The sequence below is a fragment of the Mus caroli genome, unplaced genomic scaffold, assembly GCF_978045245.1.
Source record: "Mus caroli unplaced genomic scaffold, Mus_caroli_1 scaffold_16, whole genome shotgun sequence".
Taxonomy (NCBI): Eukaryota; Metazoa; Chordata; class Mammalia; order Rodentia; family Muridae; genus Mus; species Mus caroli.
This window is the reverse complement of record NW_028227271.1, coordinates 27380811-27395140: the sequence shown is the minus strand read 5'-3', so window position 1 is coordinate 27395140 and position 14330 is coordinate 27380811. Positions and strand designations below refer to the sequence as shown.

Here is a 14330-nt window from a genome sequence, read left to right as displayed (position 1 = left end):
AGAATTAAAGACCTGCACCACCATGCCTGGCACTCTGGGGGTTCTCTTGACAAGTCTACCAGGATGCCAAAGTGAATAATACCTTCTGCTACTTACAGCCCATCACCCCACTCCTTTACTCAGGGAAATCACCTTACAGGCCTTAGGAAACTAGCTCAAGAATAAGCAAATTCCATACTCCTGCATATTCCTAACGTTTATTGGAAATCAGGCCTCTGACTCACAACCATGTTCCTCCCAGGCCCCAACTGTCCTGAAGATCTGTTGTTAGCATTCTGGTTTAGGTAAACTTCCACGCATGCATGACTAGAGAAGGGATAGCACCCAAGCTCTGCCCCATTAGTAAAACTATAACAGGCTCTACACGTGGGCCAGTAGGAGGCATAGTAGTACCTGGCACAGAAGCCCCGAGTTGCTGTCAGTGCTACAATCACTCCCACTGCAGGCGCTGTGTGTGCAGGGCCCGGCAATAGGCCCAACTACCTGCAGCCAGGGCCCAACGACAGACATCCTCCTTTGGCAGCAGTAGCAGCCTGTCCTCTTCCAGCCGGCTCAAGAGGCCCGCCACACCCAGCAAGGTACCCCCCCACATGCCGTAAGTGTTAGCTGTGAAAACAGCCACGATAAGGATAGTCACTGCAACCACTAGCAGTACTGCCTGCCCAGCGACAGAGCACCCTTCGGGGCCCAGGTGATCACCAGCCACTGCCAGCACCATGCCTCCTCCCAGAAGCAGGTTGGCAGAAGAGCGGTCCCCATTCACCCAGTGAAAATCGAAGGCCAGAAGAGGCAGACCGATGACTGTGGCAACCCAAGCTCCAGCGAGACAGTCTTCAGGCGTGCTCGGCCCTGGGGCCAACATAATGATGGCAGCAAAGGTCTGGAGCAGGAAGCCAGCAGCTGCTCCTCGACTGGACTGTTGACACCGGGAAAGAGAGACACGTTAAGGGAAAAGAAGCCATTTAAAAGCAGCCACTTTTAAGTAGGAAAGAGTTTGGGACTGTCAAGGAGTCCCAGCTTCCCATGGGAGGAGCATCATCCTCTTTCTAGTGCAGGGATCTACATAGTTTGTGAAAGTAAGAATATTCACCTGTAGCTGGGCATGGTGGCGCACGCCTTTAGTCCCAGCACTCGGGAGGCAGAGGCAGGCGGATTTCTGAGTTCGAGGCCAGCCTGGTCTACAGAGTGAGTTCCAGGACAGCCAGGGCTACACAGAGAAACCCTGTCTCGGAAAAACCAAAAAAAAAGAATATTCACCTGTACAGAGCTCACCGCTGCATGCAGGGACACCCCTGCCAACACCAGGTGGGACAGGACAGTGCTCCATTCAGTCCTGGGTTTGGAAACCATGACACGTTGAATAGTAGTGAGTTTGAGGAGATAGGAAATCAATCTTCAAATTTGGAGAGAAGTACGTACAGAGGCTGGCGATCTGGAGTCCTTAGTGCAGCTCTTCAGGAACCTCGAGCTCCAGAGACCTTTGAGTAGACATTAGAAGAGATGCAGTCCCAAACTTTTTGGAGCCCTGAGGTCACTGGACTCACCTGCAAGGAAGAAGGACTAATTTACTGGGGAAGAGGAATGGGATTGGAATCTTGGCGCCCAAGCGTGGTATCAGGCCAGGGACTCAAAACGGCAAGAGGAGCTGTCTCTTGCTGTGGCTTGGGCACGGTCCTAGATATGGCCTTCCGTGCCTGAGAATGATAGAAGGGAAGAAGCAGCAGCGGATCACAGGCAGCGCACAGCACCTGGAGACGCGGAGCTGAAGGCCCGAACCCGCCCACAACAGTCGGCCCCGCCTCCTGACCCGCCCTCCCGAGGCTCGGATTGGAGCAGCCGGCTTACATCCACCAACGAGAGGAGCTCCGGCTAGAGCGGCGGGGCGGGGCCTGTGGAGGGTCGCGGAGGCTCTAGAGGGGTGGGGCTGGGAGCGCGGAGGTGGCGACCAGAGGTTCAGTACTAGTTTGTGGTTTAGATAGTCTCTTTACATTACCCTGGCTGTCCTGGAACTTCCTGTATAGACCAGGCTGGCCTCAGACTCACTGAGATTTGCCTGCCTCTGCCTTCTGAGCGTTGGGATTAAAGGCATGAGTCACAACCCATGGTCTTCAGCACGGGTTTGCTGGAGCACTGGCTTTGCGAAGCGTCCGGGGTCTGAGCGGGAGAGAGAGGCGGGGCTTCGGAGCAGCAGGCGTGGACTGAAAAAAGAGGCGGCACTTCGAGGGGTCTAGGCGGAGCTGTGAGAAGGGCCAGGGTGGGGCTTCCAAGGGGTATTGCTTAGTTATGGGAGGGGCGAGGTTATGACCGAAGGGGAGGTCTGGGCGGGGCTGGGTCCGGCTCCGGGGGAGGGGTGGAGTCTGGGCGGGGCTATCGGGGGAGGAGACGTTGTACACCTGAGAGCTGAAGGCTCCGTTCCGTGAGCGTACCTTGGTGGGGGTGTTGGTGCGGGATTCCCAAAAAAGGCTAGACAGCGGCTAGAGGTCTTTGCGAAAGAGGGTCTAAAAACCGCTTGATAGGGCCTTAATTACAAGTTTTGCAGCTCTTCGCAGTCGCCCCTTAGTGAGGGCCCTCCGCCAGTGGAAGATCGTCCGTGGGGGCGACCGCCGCGAGCATGCGCATGGGCACTGCGGCGGGCGAGTGCGGAGATCTGGTGCGGGGACGCGGGGCGGCGCGAAGAGGTGCTCTCTGCCGCCCCGCGCCCCCATGTACGCCTTTTACTCTCTGCTCATCTACATCTTCTACAGTCTTTTCCGCAGGGATGGCGGGGCTGCGGCGGTCTCGGACCCCGGGGATCCCACCCAGGTGAACGGAGTGGGCCTGCATCACGGTTGGTTACCACCATCATTCTGAGATTTGGTCGTGGCTGACCTGTGCAGTTCAAATCCTTAGGCACCTGCTCTGGGAAATAGGGCTGTTCAGAGACCAGTATGGTCTCTGTTGTGGGGTCAAAGATCTCAGCCCCAACCCCTTGCCCATTTCAGAAGCGAAAGAGTCGCACATGCCGCCAGCACCCTCACTTGCACCTCATGCTCTCTTCCCAGAAAAGCGGCGGCCAGCCTAGGGGTCGTCGCCGTCCGGATCAATTCACATCAGAACTGTGGTCCGAGCTGAACAGCCTGGCTGGTAGGTGCATACTAGGAGCTGCTGGGGAAGGAAAGGTCTGGGGGATACCTGCAGTTGGTGTACTGTAACCTCACCGGGAGGGAGAAAGGCCTCGCCTCCATCTAGTGATGCAGAATGCTTTTTCCTTTCTCACTTGGCCTCCTCGAAGGCTGCTCAGAATCTGAGGATGGCCAGAAAGGAGCGGAGGGTGGAGCAGCTGAGGTGTCCCTGGAAGAGGCACTCATGCGTCTTGCTGAGTTCCTCTCCGTCCAGTTGGGGGCAGAAGAGAGCTGCGGGACGACTCCTGACCTGGGCAAGGTGAGCGATACCGTCGCCAGCAATTATTCCCGTTCCCTAGCCTCTGTGGTCCTCTCACTCGCAACACTTCTGCTTTGGTTCTTACTTCCTTCACAGCCTGGTGAAGTCCCCCCACTGTTGACAGTAACAAGTCAGCTCTTGGCCCTACTGGCATGGACACGGAGCCCCCGGGGAAGGCAGGCCCTGCTCCAGGGGACTCAGCCAACCTGCCCCATGCAGCCCTCCACTCTAGATGGTCTGTAAAGAGTATCACCATTAGTGGAAGGAGCAGGATCTATCAGAACTAGCTCTGCACACTATGCCAGACATCTCCTCACTTGTACCTGGCCTCATCCCTCTCCAGGGTCTCTATCACAAGAAGAAAGTTCCTCTCAGCCCACTCCCATCCTGGATGAGGTACCAAGTGATGAGACCCAGGAACATCAGCCTCTCCAGGTGGAGGAAGAACAGAGAGTTTGGCAGCGGTTGGAACAGCTCATTGTTGGACAGGTAAGGACTGTCAGGGACTGGGTGGGTGTGAGACCTAAAAAGGGATTCTGTCCTGTCTCTGACTCCTCCACAGCTGGAAGAGCTGAGACAACAGCTGGAGCAACAGGAAGAAGAGCTGAGTAGACTTCGTCTGGGAGTGGTGAGGCTTTCGGGGTGGGTATAGGGAACAAACAGGCTGAAAAGTCAGGGGAATTTCAGGTGGGTCCTGATGATATCCCTCTCTCTCAGGGGGTGACAGATTCAGAGAAGAGAGTCCAGCACCTCACATTGGAGAACGAAGCCTTGAAACAGAGCTTGAGCCTTACTCGGGACCTCCTGCTACACTGGGGGCCTGGACCACTCCCCAGACTTTCCCAGGTACTCTGCCATTTGGCCATTATGGTATCTGCAGCCCAGGTTCCTGTACACCTGGTATCCAGCAACAGTACCTGAACCTCCTCAGGACTTTTGTGTTTGCTTTAGTGGGGGCCATCTCTAACTATGAACAAAGTCAGTGAGGTTGACTGTTGTAGAAATCACCCCACCCCCACCCCCATTCTTGGTCTCTCTCTGAAACCTCAGGAAAACAAAGAGCAAAGAGCCTAGGTCAGGGAGACTTGCATGAAGTTGGGTACCATGGATTTAGCCATTCTTGTTTTGGCCTGAGTCTGTGAAATGGAACTATAGGATACTCTTTCCTGAGTTTGCATTGGCTTTCCTGAGTTTGGCTCTGTGGCCCCATCTGGTTCCCACTCTTTATAGGAGGAGGCAGGGGCACTGCTGGAGCTGCAGGGCCAGCTTCAAGAGGCCCAGGACACCACAGAAGCTCTCCGAGTCCAGGTGGCCTAGGGGACCTAGGGATAAGGCGGGATGGGCAGCTGGGGGTGAAGTCTGGGGCAGGGCCTGGTGCCTGTTTCCTCAGTGACAGAAGTGGGCTTGGGAGGGACAGCTGGGGGCCCAGGAGCTGCAGCTGCAGGGCCTTCGAGGGGCCCTCCGGCAGCTCCAGCAGGAGACAGAGCAGAACTGCAGACAGGAGCTGCAGCAAGTTCACGGACAGCTGGCAGGTAAGGGATGAGAAGATGGTTTGGGCCAAGCTCTGCAATCTGCTTTTTCTCCCTCTCAATGGCCTTCCTCCTCTAGGACTTCGGGCACGGATGGCCAGCCTTCGTCAGGGCTGTGGGGACCTCCGAGGACTGGTCAGCACCTTTACCCAGAGTTGCCAGGGCTCGCTGAGTGAGGCTCAGGGCCAGGTTAGGACTGCTCCCCTCCTAGTACCTTTTCTATGAGCAGTCTGTCCACTGTCTGTCCCAGGGGAGTCTTTGTTATTGTTTTCCCTTCCCATCCTTCAGGAGCTGCCTGGACCAGTGGGCCAGTTGTTGACACTTGGATCAGAGTAATTTCTGAGTAACCCAAAGTGTCTGTCTGTCTTTCTCTCTTTCTTTCTCTCTTTCTTCCTTCCTTTCTTTCTTTCTTTCTTTCTTTCTTTCTTTCTTTCTTTCTTTCTTTCTTTTTTGAGACAGGGTTTCTCTGTATAGCCCTGGCTGTCCTGGAACTCACTTTGTAGACCAGGGTGGCCTCGAACTCCAAAATCTACCTGTCTCTGCCTCCCAAGTGCTGGGATTAAAGGTGTGCACCACCACCACTGCCCAACTCTTTCTTTCTTTCCTTCTCCTCCTCTTCTTCTTCTTCTTCTTCTTCTTCTTCTTCTTCTTCTCCTTCTCCTTCTCCTTCTCCTTCTCCTTCTCCTTCTCCTTCTCCTTCTCCTTCTCCTTCTCCTTCTTCTTTTTTGGTGGTAGGGGAATTGAGACAGGGTTTCTGTGTAGCCCTGGCTATCCTGGAACTCACTCTGTAGACCAAGCTGGTCTCAAACTCAGAGATCCACTTGCCTCTGCCTCCCAAGTGCTGGGATTAAAGTACTTGCTGCTGGGGTTGAAGAGATGGCTCAGCGGTTAAGAGCACTGACTGCTCTTCTGAAGGTCCCGAGTTCGATTCCCAGGAACCACATGGTGGCTCACAACAATCTGTAATGAGATCTGACTCCCTCTTCTGGAGTGTCAGAAGACAACTATAGTGTACTTACATATAATAAATAGATAAATTTAAAAAAAAACAAAAAACTACGTGCTGCCACCACCTGGCTATGTCCTCATTTCTGTACTGTGAAAATTGGCAATAGCTGGGAGGCCCAGAAGGACAGATAATAGACTGAATATTCCTGTGTATGATTTTCCTAGATTGTGTTTCAGACCCCCCCACCCCGAATGATGGCCTCGGGTCCATACCCACTGAAAATTGTATGCCACGACAAATGGCCGTTTTGCTTTCAACACCCAGCTTCACTAGGACACCTGGACACCTTTCTTTGTTTTCCTCTCAGGTTTCCTGGGCCCTTGGAGCTCTGTCAGCTGGAAAGGCTAAGACTCAACTTCCAGAAGAGCACCAAGCACCTGCAACTGGATGCTCAGGGCGGCTTTTGGAACTCAAGGGTGAGATTGGCTTTAGGAGTGGAGCCCCAGTGACTACAGGATAGAAGAGTTCTCTATGTTTTAGGGCTATGGAGGCAATATGCAGATGTGGTCCCCAATGCAGGGAATATTCGCGTCCTGTGTCGGCTGAGACCAGCTGAAGGGCAGCCTTCCAGCCTGGTGAGCGTGGAGCCCGGACAAGGGGGAACCATCACCACACGTTACCGAGGACGCCAGCATCGCTTTCGCCTGGACTGGGTCTTTCCTCAAGATGCCAGCCAGGAGGAGGTGACAGCTAGCTACCCATTGCATCTGTCCTGACCCTTCCTCAGAGTCCTCTGGGTCCAGAAGAGGCCCATTTCCTCTTCCATGCCCATCTGGATACTTAGATGGTGGGAGGCTAGGCTCTATCAGGGAAGGGAGCCACTGAAAGGCCTTGAAGGCAGAATTGGCTGCCCAGCTGAGTGCTAAGGAAAATGCCTGTCCAAGGTGAGTTACTGTTCCTGTAGAACTGGCTGCAGAGCACTGGTGCTTTCCCAGCGGTGAAGACAGGGCTGTGACCTGTGGGTGATGATAGCTTGGAGCTTCTTTTGCCCAGGCTTCTGTCCATAGGCAGAGCCTCTTCTTGCCTTGTGACCCTCAGACAGGTTATGTGGGAGGCCTGGTGCTCCCCCACTGCCCTACTCCGATCCTACTCTTCTCTTTTTTCTGGCCAGACCCCAATGGAAAAGCAGTCTGCTCTAGCTTGTCTCACACATGGTCTCCATGTGCACATAAACTGTGTTGCTGGAGCTTCTGGGACTAAGATGGGGGCTCAGAGCTGATAAGGAATTGGGTAAGGGACAGAGCTGGCAGAGAAGACCCAGGCTATCTGCTGTTCTCACAGAGATGGTATAATGTAGTGTCTAGCAGGGACAGACTCACTGCTGACTGATGTCTTACCTGCTCCTGTCTGTCTTATACTCGCCCCTGGCATCACCTCCCACCCCAAACTGTAGCCATGTACATCTCCCTAGACTTTTTTCCTGTGCTTTGGGCAGCCTGCACTGGGTGATTGATTTAACAAACCAGACCAAGTGTATCTCTTGTGAAGTTTCTCATCTGTGGTTCCCATTTTCACAATACCTAGCCTTGAACTTTTTTTAAACATATATTTATTTATTTTATGTATGTGAGTACACTGTCACTGTCTTTGGACACACCAGAAGAGGGCAACAGTTCCCATTACAAATGGTTGTGAGCCACCATGTGGTTGCTGGGAATTGAACTCAGGACCTCTGGAAGAGCAGTCAGTGGTCTTAACCACTGAGCCATCTCTCCAGCCCAGCCCTGAACCTTTTTTTTTTTTTCTTCCCCTGGTTTTTTTGTTTTTTGGTTTTTTTTGTTTTTCGAGGCAGGGTTTCTCTGTGTAGCTTTGGCTGTCCTGGAACTCACTCTGTAGACCAGGCTGGCCTCGAACTCAGAAATCCGCCTGCCTCTGCCTCCCGAGTGCTGGGATCAAAGGTGTGCGCCACCACCGCCTGGCTAGCCCTGAACTTTTTATCTGCTAACTCTAGACATTTTTTTATATGATCATCAATCAGAAGTGACAGCCAGTCAACCTCTAAAGACCTTCTCATAGGAAAGTTGGCCGTGTAATTACTCAAAAAGGCAATTATTGTCTCTACAATGGTTCTGCCCAAGAGGTTGAACATTTCAGCCCCACGTCAGCTTCTTTTCTGAGCCTGATTTGTATAGTCCTTCCTGGTCATTATCTCCTATATCCACAGAGGTCCTTTTTGTTTGTTTATTAGTCTGTTTTTAAGATAGGGTTTCACTGTATATCTCTGGCTGGCCTGGAGCTAGTTATGTAGACAGCCTGTCCTCAAGCTCAGAGATCTGCCTGGCCCTGTTTCTCGAGGACTGGAATTGAAGGCATCACCACTCCTCCCTATTTAGGTTTATTATTCTCTCGTCTTGTACTGCATGGGTTCCCCAGCATGCAATTCTGTTAGCTGCCATAGAGAGGAGTGACCCAGAAAAGCATAGGAAGGATGAGTAGTACTTTAGCCACCCCAGGTTTTAACCTGAAGTCCAGCCCTGGCATCTAAGCTCTTGCCCACTGCCCCCCTCCCCCCCCCCCCGTCCCCTGCCACCTCCCCCATACCACCTCACCCCGGACTTCCTAACTGGTCGCTAGGACTCCACATTGTCAGCCAGGCTGATGTTTTTCGTTATGCCTCCGCCCCACCGATTCTTTTTTTTTTTTTCCCCCTTGTTTTTTTGAGACGGGGGGGGGGGGGGGTTTCTCTTTATAGCCCTGGCTGTCCTGGAACTCACTCTGTAGACCAGGCTGGCCTCGAACTCAGAAATCCGCCTGACTCTGCCTCCCGAGTGCTGGGATTAAAGGCATGCGCCACCACCGCCCGTCTTCGCCCCACCGATTCTTAAGGCAGCTGCTGTATGAAGAAAGGGACTAGGGCAGTTACACTTTGCTCTCATTTTGCTGACTGCGCTTACTACCCTTCCCGGTCTTGAACGGGGAGATAGAGAAGGATTTAGAACACTTCTCCCACTTGTTTTTCATCCCCAGGTCTTCAGGCAGCTGGAGCCAGCTGTGTTGTCCTGCCTCCAGGGGTACAGTGTCTGCATCTTCACTTATGGTCAGACTGGGACAGGGAAAACCTACAGCATGGAGGTAGGTTGGAGCTCGCACTTGGGGGTGGGGCGGGAGGAGGGGAAACTCAGACGGCTTTGAATGAGAGTCCAATGTGGCACTGCACACTGTCCTCAGGGCCCACCTGAGGACCCTGGCATAGCTCCTAGGGCACTGCAGTTGCTGTTCCGGGAGATGGGGACTGGAGGGCACCACCAAGTGACCCTCAGTATGGTGGAGATCTACAACGAGGCAGTCAGGTCAGGGATGCGTGGGCGGCGTTCTCCTTGCCCCTGGCCCAGGGTTCTGCAGCCACCTTAAAACCCATACAACTAAACCCACCCTCTCTCACCAGGGACCTCCTAGCTACAGGGCCTCCAGAGCGCCTGGTAGTAAGGCAGGGACCTGCAGGGCAGGGGGGAATTCAGGTGGCCGGCCTTACACACTGGGACGTACCTAACCTGGAAACCCTGCACCAGGTAAGGCTGCCTTCCAGGGCCCCTGTCTACTGCCACCTAGGGGCAGGAGCTATATATATGTACCAGGTTAGCCTTGATGCTCTACTCTCCAGATGCTGAGTCTGGGGAGAAACAACCGAGCTACAGCAGCCACTGTCATGAACCAGCACAGCTCACGCTCCCACGCCCTAGTTACGCTGACTTTACGTGCAGCGTCTCCGCCTCGGGCCCAGGGTATCACAGGTAACACCGGTTTGTAAGTCCTGCAGTTTCTAGCTCCCTGAAAGTCTCCTCCACATCCGGTTCATTTGCCCTGCAGGCACACTGCACCTGGTGGATCTGGCAGGGTCTGAACGGGTGTGGAAAGCAGGGGTAGCCAGCCCGGTCCAGAGAGACCCAAATGGCGCCCGGCGTCTGCGTGAGGCCCAGGCAATCAACCGCTCCTTGCTGGCACTAGGAGGAGTGATGGCCGCTCTGCGAGCTCGGAGGCCTCATGTGCCCTTCCGCGACTCACAGCTTACGCGCCTGTTACAGCCGGCGCTCTGCGCAGGCACCACTGCAATTCTGCTGCTGCAGGTGGGTCCCTGGGCTAGTGCAAGCCTGGGGTGCTGCCACCGGGACAGTGTATGAGTTCCCCTCTCTTGTAGATCTCCACAAGGGCGGAAGATCTCGGGGAGACCATCTGCTCGCTCAAGTTCGCCGAGCGAGTGGGTCAAGTGGAACTGGGGCCTGCCCGACGCCGTAGAGCCCCGCGCTCTGGAACCCCTTCTTCTCTCAGTACTGACACCCCACTCACTGGAACTTCCTGCACCCCTACACCATCTCCCGGAAGCCCTCCCAGTACCAGCCCTAACAGCTATTCTGGCTTGACTCTTGAACCTCCAGGGGACCTGCCTCCCTAGATCTGGGTCAAAGCCCCTGGTACTGGGCTTGAGAACAACCTCTGCTGGCAGAGGCAGCTGTGAATCCTATACCCCACTTCCCAGGTCAACCTTTAAAAAACAAAAACTCTGGGGCCCTAACTGCCCCCAACAGAGCCCTACAGTGTCCCCCTTCCTCTTCTAGATCTGGCCAGAGAATGTTGTGCTTTGAGAAAGGATCGCCTCCACCCTTCCACCCCCAGCTGAGTCACAGGCCCTTAGTTCCCCCCCCCCTTATCACCATTTGCCCTTATCACAGCACACAGCAGGGGGCCAGAGCTGCAGGAACCAGACCCCAGACCAAGTGGTTTCCCAAGTCGCCACCCTGCCCCCAATACCAGACTTGGAATTAAAATGTTGTAAATTCCTTTACTGTTAATCGCTCCCCTACTTCCATTACACCAAAATCATGTCCGTTCCAGTCTTTCATTTCTTAACCCTTTCCCTGAAAGGTGCTACCTTCTACCCAGGCAGTTGAGAGGGGGCAAGACTTCAGATCGGACCCACTTTTGGCTCTCCCTCCCCCCAGCCTGGAGCCAGGAAGGCATGGTGACAGAGGGATGGATAGATGGATGATGGCTTGAGGGCCTGAGAAGGTAGGATCAAGAGGAGGCACTCTCCAGGCTGAGCTCCGCTCCCTGCAAGATTGGCCAGACCTCCCTATCTAGCAGAGACAAAACCCTTTCTGGAGTAACCTAATTAAAGCTGTGGGTTTTCAGCAAGGCTGTGCCTGGTGTTTTAAAGCTGTCGCTGCGGACATGCTCCTAGCTCTGGTTCATCAAAATGGTATTCATGGGTGGAAGAGAGAAGCAGCTCTTTCTGCCCTAGAATATTACATGCTGTACCAGGAAAGGAGCCAGCCTGGGGCAGGAGCTGCCAGGTCCCTAGGATGGCTGACCCACACATCATAGATGCTCTTGTTGGGTGGTACTCCCTGGAAGAGGGAATCTAGATCACAGAGCAGGTCTTGGGACCCTTGGGATTCAGTGCCTACACTCCAGTAAGCTGGGCTGGCAGAAGATGGACACTGGGGACAAGAGGTGGTCGGTAGTGTGGCCAAGGGCATTACTACATTGGGCGTATAGATGGGCAAGTAAGAAGTGGGTAGCTGTCCCCACAAGGAAGCTCTGCTCCCCCTCCCGGGCATTCCCCTGGAATCTGCGGAATCCTGAAGTAAGTGGAGGGGCCAGGAGCCTTGATCTGGGGAGACGGGAGAAGGCCTGATGACCTCCCCTTGGGAACTCTCCCCCTCTATTATTGTGGGCCCAGGAAGGGAGCAGAGGGGCCACAGAGGCTTCTCAGAGGAGCTAGAGGGTCCAGTGCCCACCCCTTCTTCCCCCTTTGACAAGGTGCCTGCCTGAGCTGCAGTGCTCTGTCCAGCTAGCCCAGGATGCTGGGGCCATGTGGATTCTTTCCCAGGGTCCCCTAGCAGGGACTTGATGCTGAAACCCTCCCTAGGTGGTGGTGGGGGACTGGGTGGCTGATAAGGCTGGCCGTGGAGCACGTAGGGGCTCAGGTCCTTGGCGAAAGCTCTGTGGGTGCCCCGGTTCTGCCATCGACGGCACAGGGCAGTGTTCTGAAGGCGCAGCGCCTCGGCAGGAATCAGGCTCACATCCACCGCCCAGAAGTTGCCCTTGGCCTGGGGCTTTGCAGGGTCCTTGGGCACCTAGAGAGTGGTTGGCTTGGCTGTGGCTGTTCTACCCAGAGATTCGGGGGTTCCGAGCCCACGCCGCCCCCGGGATTCGATATCCCACCTTACGGAAGCACCGATTAGAGGAAAGGTTGTGGCGGATGGAGTCCTTCCAGCCCTCATAGTCGTCCCTGAAGAAGGGGAACACTGCCTGGACCTGACGGATAATCTGAAATCAGGCAGTATTTGGCGCCGTGAGGTGGGGATTGGAGTAGTACCCTCTCCCTCTTTTACAGCCGACCCTGGGGCATCCATCCCTTCTCCGGGAGACAGAGGTTTGTGCCTGAGGGCAGAGTGGGTGGGGGTTGTGGGAGAAGGGTCTCAGGACTGGTCTCACAGGCAAGGATAAGTGGGCTAGGCAGAGGCCAAGCGTGAGCCTACAGTAAGTGGGGGATCAGGCCTGGGATAGTTGTGCCCCAAAGCACGAGGGACTCTCTCACCTGAGCCAGTTTCAGCCTGCGGAAGGGTGCGGCCTGAATTACCAAGGCGATCATGGCCAAGTAGGTGTAGGGGGGCTTGTCATGCCGTAGGTATCTCTTCTTCCTCCTCTTGGGGGTCTTCGAAAGAGACTCTGCCAATGGAGGCCTCAGCTGAGAGTTGTCGCGAGGCCCCATACAAGGGAGGTAGCCCTGGGCCGGAGCCAGGGCTAACTGGGGGCTCGGGGCAGTTGGAGTGTAAGTTGAGGCCGGGTCCCAGCCCGAGGCCATGCTGGGACAGGCAGGCCAGGCCCTTTCTTTATCATTCTGATGAAAGGGGGAGGGGTGACAGAAAGAGGCTGTGGGGGAGGGGAACGTGTGTGGGCAGCCACAATTAGCAGGTTTCAGTTAATCTTGGAGGGAAGGGCAGAAAAGATTCCAGTAGGGACTTTTGGTGGCCTCCGAAATCAATCTCCACTCCCAGGTTGCCTTTGGGTGCCTGGGCATACCCTAAAACCTAGAAGGAAAAGCCCTTGAAAGAGGTCTACCCCAGGATACCCTATCTGCCTGGGCTAGGTCCCTAGCTCCCATTTAACAGACAGGAAGTGACTTCTCCAGCAAAACTACCTTGAGAGAGATGGGGAATTCCCAGGGGTTCAAGACAAAGCAGTCAAAAGAAGTTAAGCCTGCCAGGCAGTGGTGGCCCACGCCTTTAATCCCAGCACTTGGGAGGCAGAGGCAGGCGGATTTCTGAGTTCGAGGCCAGCCTGGTCTACAAAGTGAGTTCCAGGACAGCCAGGGCTACACAGAGAAACCCTGTCTCAAAAACAACAACAACAAACAAACAAACAAAAAAGTCAAGCCTTAGGTGGGGAGTCTGCTCAGGACTTGATGGGGGTGGGGATACAGATTGACAGACCTGGACCAAAAAGGGAATAGAGTCTGTCCCCAGGAACAAGAGGAGGATACAGATACTTAAATGATCTTCCCATGAGTATGTTGTAGGTGCCCATATAGGCATGGCTATCTAATTGGTGGCTCTATTCTTGGGCTCAGTCACCATCTATGTTCTAAGTTCTCCTGGCTACTACAATGGGCAGGTTTGTATTGAGGGTCTGATTAGGGCGCTGATGGCAGAGGCTGGTGTCAGAGCCAACAATCCAAGACCTTCATGAGCACTAAAAGCTTCTGAGAATTCACCTTTTCCTGTGAAGCCCCTCCCCATTGTACCATCAACCGACCGAGACCCTTGCAGGTGCCAAGGAAGGTACAGTCATGAGTGCAGGAGGGAATGGGGACACACAAGGACGATGAGCACAGTGGGACTTCACGTCCTCTGACAGTTCTACCCCAGGCTGGGTTGTGATCTTATCTCACATTCTTCTGTTAGCTCTCATCTGTCTCTCCCCCCCCCCCCCCAATACTATCACCTCCTGCCCCTCTGCTTTTCGTTCTTAGAGCTCTAGCTGAGAGTTCCTGTGTCTCACCTGGCAAATATCCCTATGGCCTCAGACCAATCACTAAAGAAGACATTCTCTCCTGCAAGTCTGAGGTCTCTCTTTCCACTGGTCCTTTCTTGGTTAAAGCCTGGCTCCTTGGTCTGACATTCAAGGGTCCTCATCGGGGCTGCTTCTCCCTGATCACAGTGTCCCAGGGTCCAACCATCACCCAAACTGCTGCCCATCCTCTGTTACTCGCTGCTTCTTCCTCTTTCGACCAACAATGGACTCCTACCCTTTAATCAAAGGATAGGATAAATAAAGATCACCCTTCCGGGAACACCTGAACACTTGCCCTTCCCGCCCTACTCGGGACAACAGGGTGTTCGTGCCACAGAATAGAGCACGGGAATCAAAAA

General features: G+C 54.4%; 3 protein-coding genes across 10 annotated transcripts; 1 reads left to right on the top strand and 2 right to left on the bottom strand.

Moving 5' to 3' along the window:
• Window positions 1-175: 175 nt before the first annotated feature.
• On the bottom strand, window positions 176-2482 carry Tmem276 (transmembrane protein 276). Of its 6 annotated transcripts, XM_085831653.1 has the most exons (4): window positions 2427-2482; window positions 1994-2198; window positions 1258-1544; window positions 176-916 (listed from the first exon to the last, which is right to left on the bottom strand). In XM_085831653.1, the coding sequence occupies exons 3-4, from the start codon at window positions 1348-1350 to the stop codon at window positions 431-433; spliced, it is 579 nt and encodes a 192-aa protein (XP_085687779.1). In that variant the 5' UTR covers window positions 1351-1544; window positions 1994-2198; window positions 2427-2482; the 3' UTR covers window positions 176-430. The 6 variants fall into 6 exon arrangements, with proteins under 6 accessions (XP_085687779.1, XP_029325508.1, XP_021039551.1 ...); XM_029469648.2 differs by lacking the exons at window positions 1994-2198; window positions 2427-2482 and adding an exon at window positions 1846-1867; XM_021183892.1 differs by lacking the exons at window positions 1994-2198; window positions 2427-2482 and adding an exon at window positions 1749-1791.
• Kifc2 (kinesin family member C2) lies at window positions 2372-11088 on the top strand. Of its 2 annotated transcripts, XM_029469646.1 has the most exons (19): window positions 2372-2416; window positions 2745-2802; window positions 3042-3123; window positions 3272-3420; window positions 3517-3655; window positions 3764-3909; window positions 3983-4048; window positions 4138-4266; window positions 4651-4728; window positions 4838-4952; window positions 5029-5138; window positions 6266-6374; window positions 6478-6641; window positions 8926-9030; window positions 9127-9248; window positions 9344-9467; window positions 9560-9689; window positions 9766-10022; window positions 10094-11088. In XM_029469646.1, the coding sequence occupies exons 4-19, from the start codon at window positions 3346-3348 to the stop codon at window positions 10346-10348; spliced, it is 2124 nt and encodes a 707-aa protein (XP_029325506.1). In that variant the 5' UTR covers window positions 2372-2416; window positions 2745-2802; window positions 3042-3123; window positions 3272-3345; the 3' UTR covers window positions 10349-11088. The 2 variants fall into 2 exon arrangements, with proteins under 2 accessions (XP_029325506.1, XP_021039554.1); XM_021183895.2 differs by lacking the exon at window positions 2372-2416 and having other exon boundaries at window positions 2423-2802.
• Window positions 10716-14277, bottom strand: Foxh1 (forkhead box H1). 2 transcript variants are annotated; one of them, XM_029469647.1, is made up of 4 exons: window positions 13960-14277; window positions 12497-12627; window positions 12121-12225; window positions 10716-12032 (listed from the first exon to the last, which is right to left on the bottom strand). In XM_029469647.1, the coding sequence occupies exons 2-4, from the start codon at window positions 12548-12550 to the stop codon at window positions 11199-11201; spliced, it is 993 nt and encodes a 330-aa protein (XP_029325507.1). In that variant the 5' UTR covers window positions 12551-12627; window positions 13960-14277; the 3' UTR covers window positions 10716-11198. The 2 variants fall into 2 exon arrangements, with proteins under 2 accessions (XP_029325507.1, XP_021039553.1); XM_021183894.2 differs by lacking the exon at window positions 13960-14277 and having other exon boundaries at window positions 12497-12884.
• Between the last annotated feature and the right edge of the window lie 53 nt (window positions 14278-14330).

Coding starts and splice junctions, on each gene's coding strand:
- Tmem276 (XM_085831653.1), bottom strand. CDS start 1,350: ATGGTTTCCAAACCCAGGACTGAATGGAGCACTGTCCTGTCCCACCTG. Junction 917..1,257: donor CAGCGGTGAGCTCTGTACAG/GTGAATATTCTT, acceptor CGGTGTCAACAG/TCCAGTCGAGGAGCAGCTGC.
- Kifc2 (XM_021183895.2), top strand. CDS start 2,704: ATGTACGCCTTTTACTCTCTGCTCATCTACATCTTCTACAGTCTTTTC. Junction 2,803..3,041: donor ACCCCGGGGATCCCACCCAG/GTGAACGGAGTG, acceptor CTCTCTTCCCAG/AAAAGCGGCGGCCAGCCTAG. Junction 4,953..5,028: donor AGTTCACGGACAGCTGGCAG/GTAAGGGATGAG, acceptor TTCCTCCTCTAG/GACTTCGGGCACGGATGGCC.
- Foxh1 (XM_021183894.2), bottom strand. CDS start 12,763: ATGGCCTCGGGCTGGGACCCGGCCTCAACTTACACTCCAACTGCCCCG. Junction 12,226..12,496: donor GCAGGCTGAAACTGGCTCAG/GTGAGAGAGTCC, acceptor GCCTGATTTCAG/ATTATCCGTCAGGTCCAGGC. Junction 12,033..12,120: donor CTAATCGGTGCTTCCGTAAG/GTGGGATATCGA, acceptor ACCACTCTCTAG/GTGCCCAAGGACCCTGCAAA.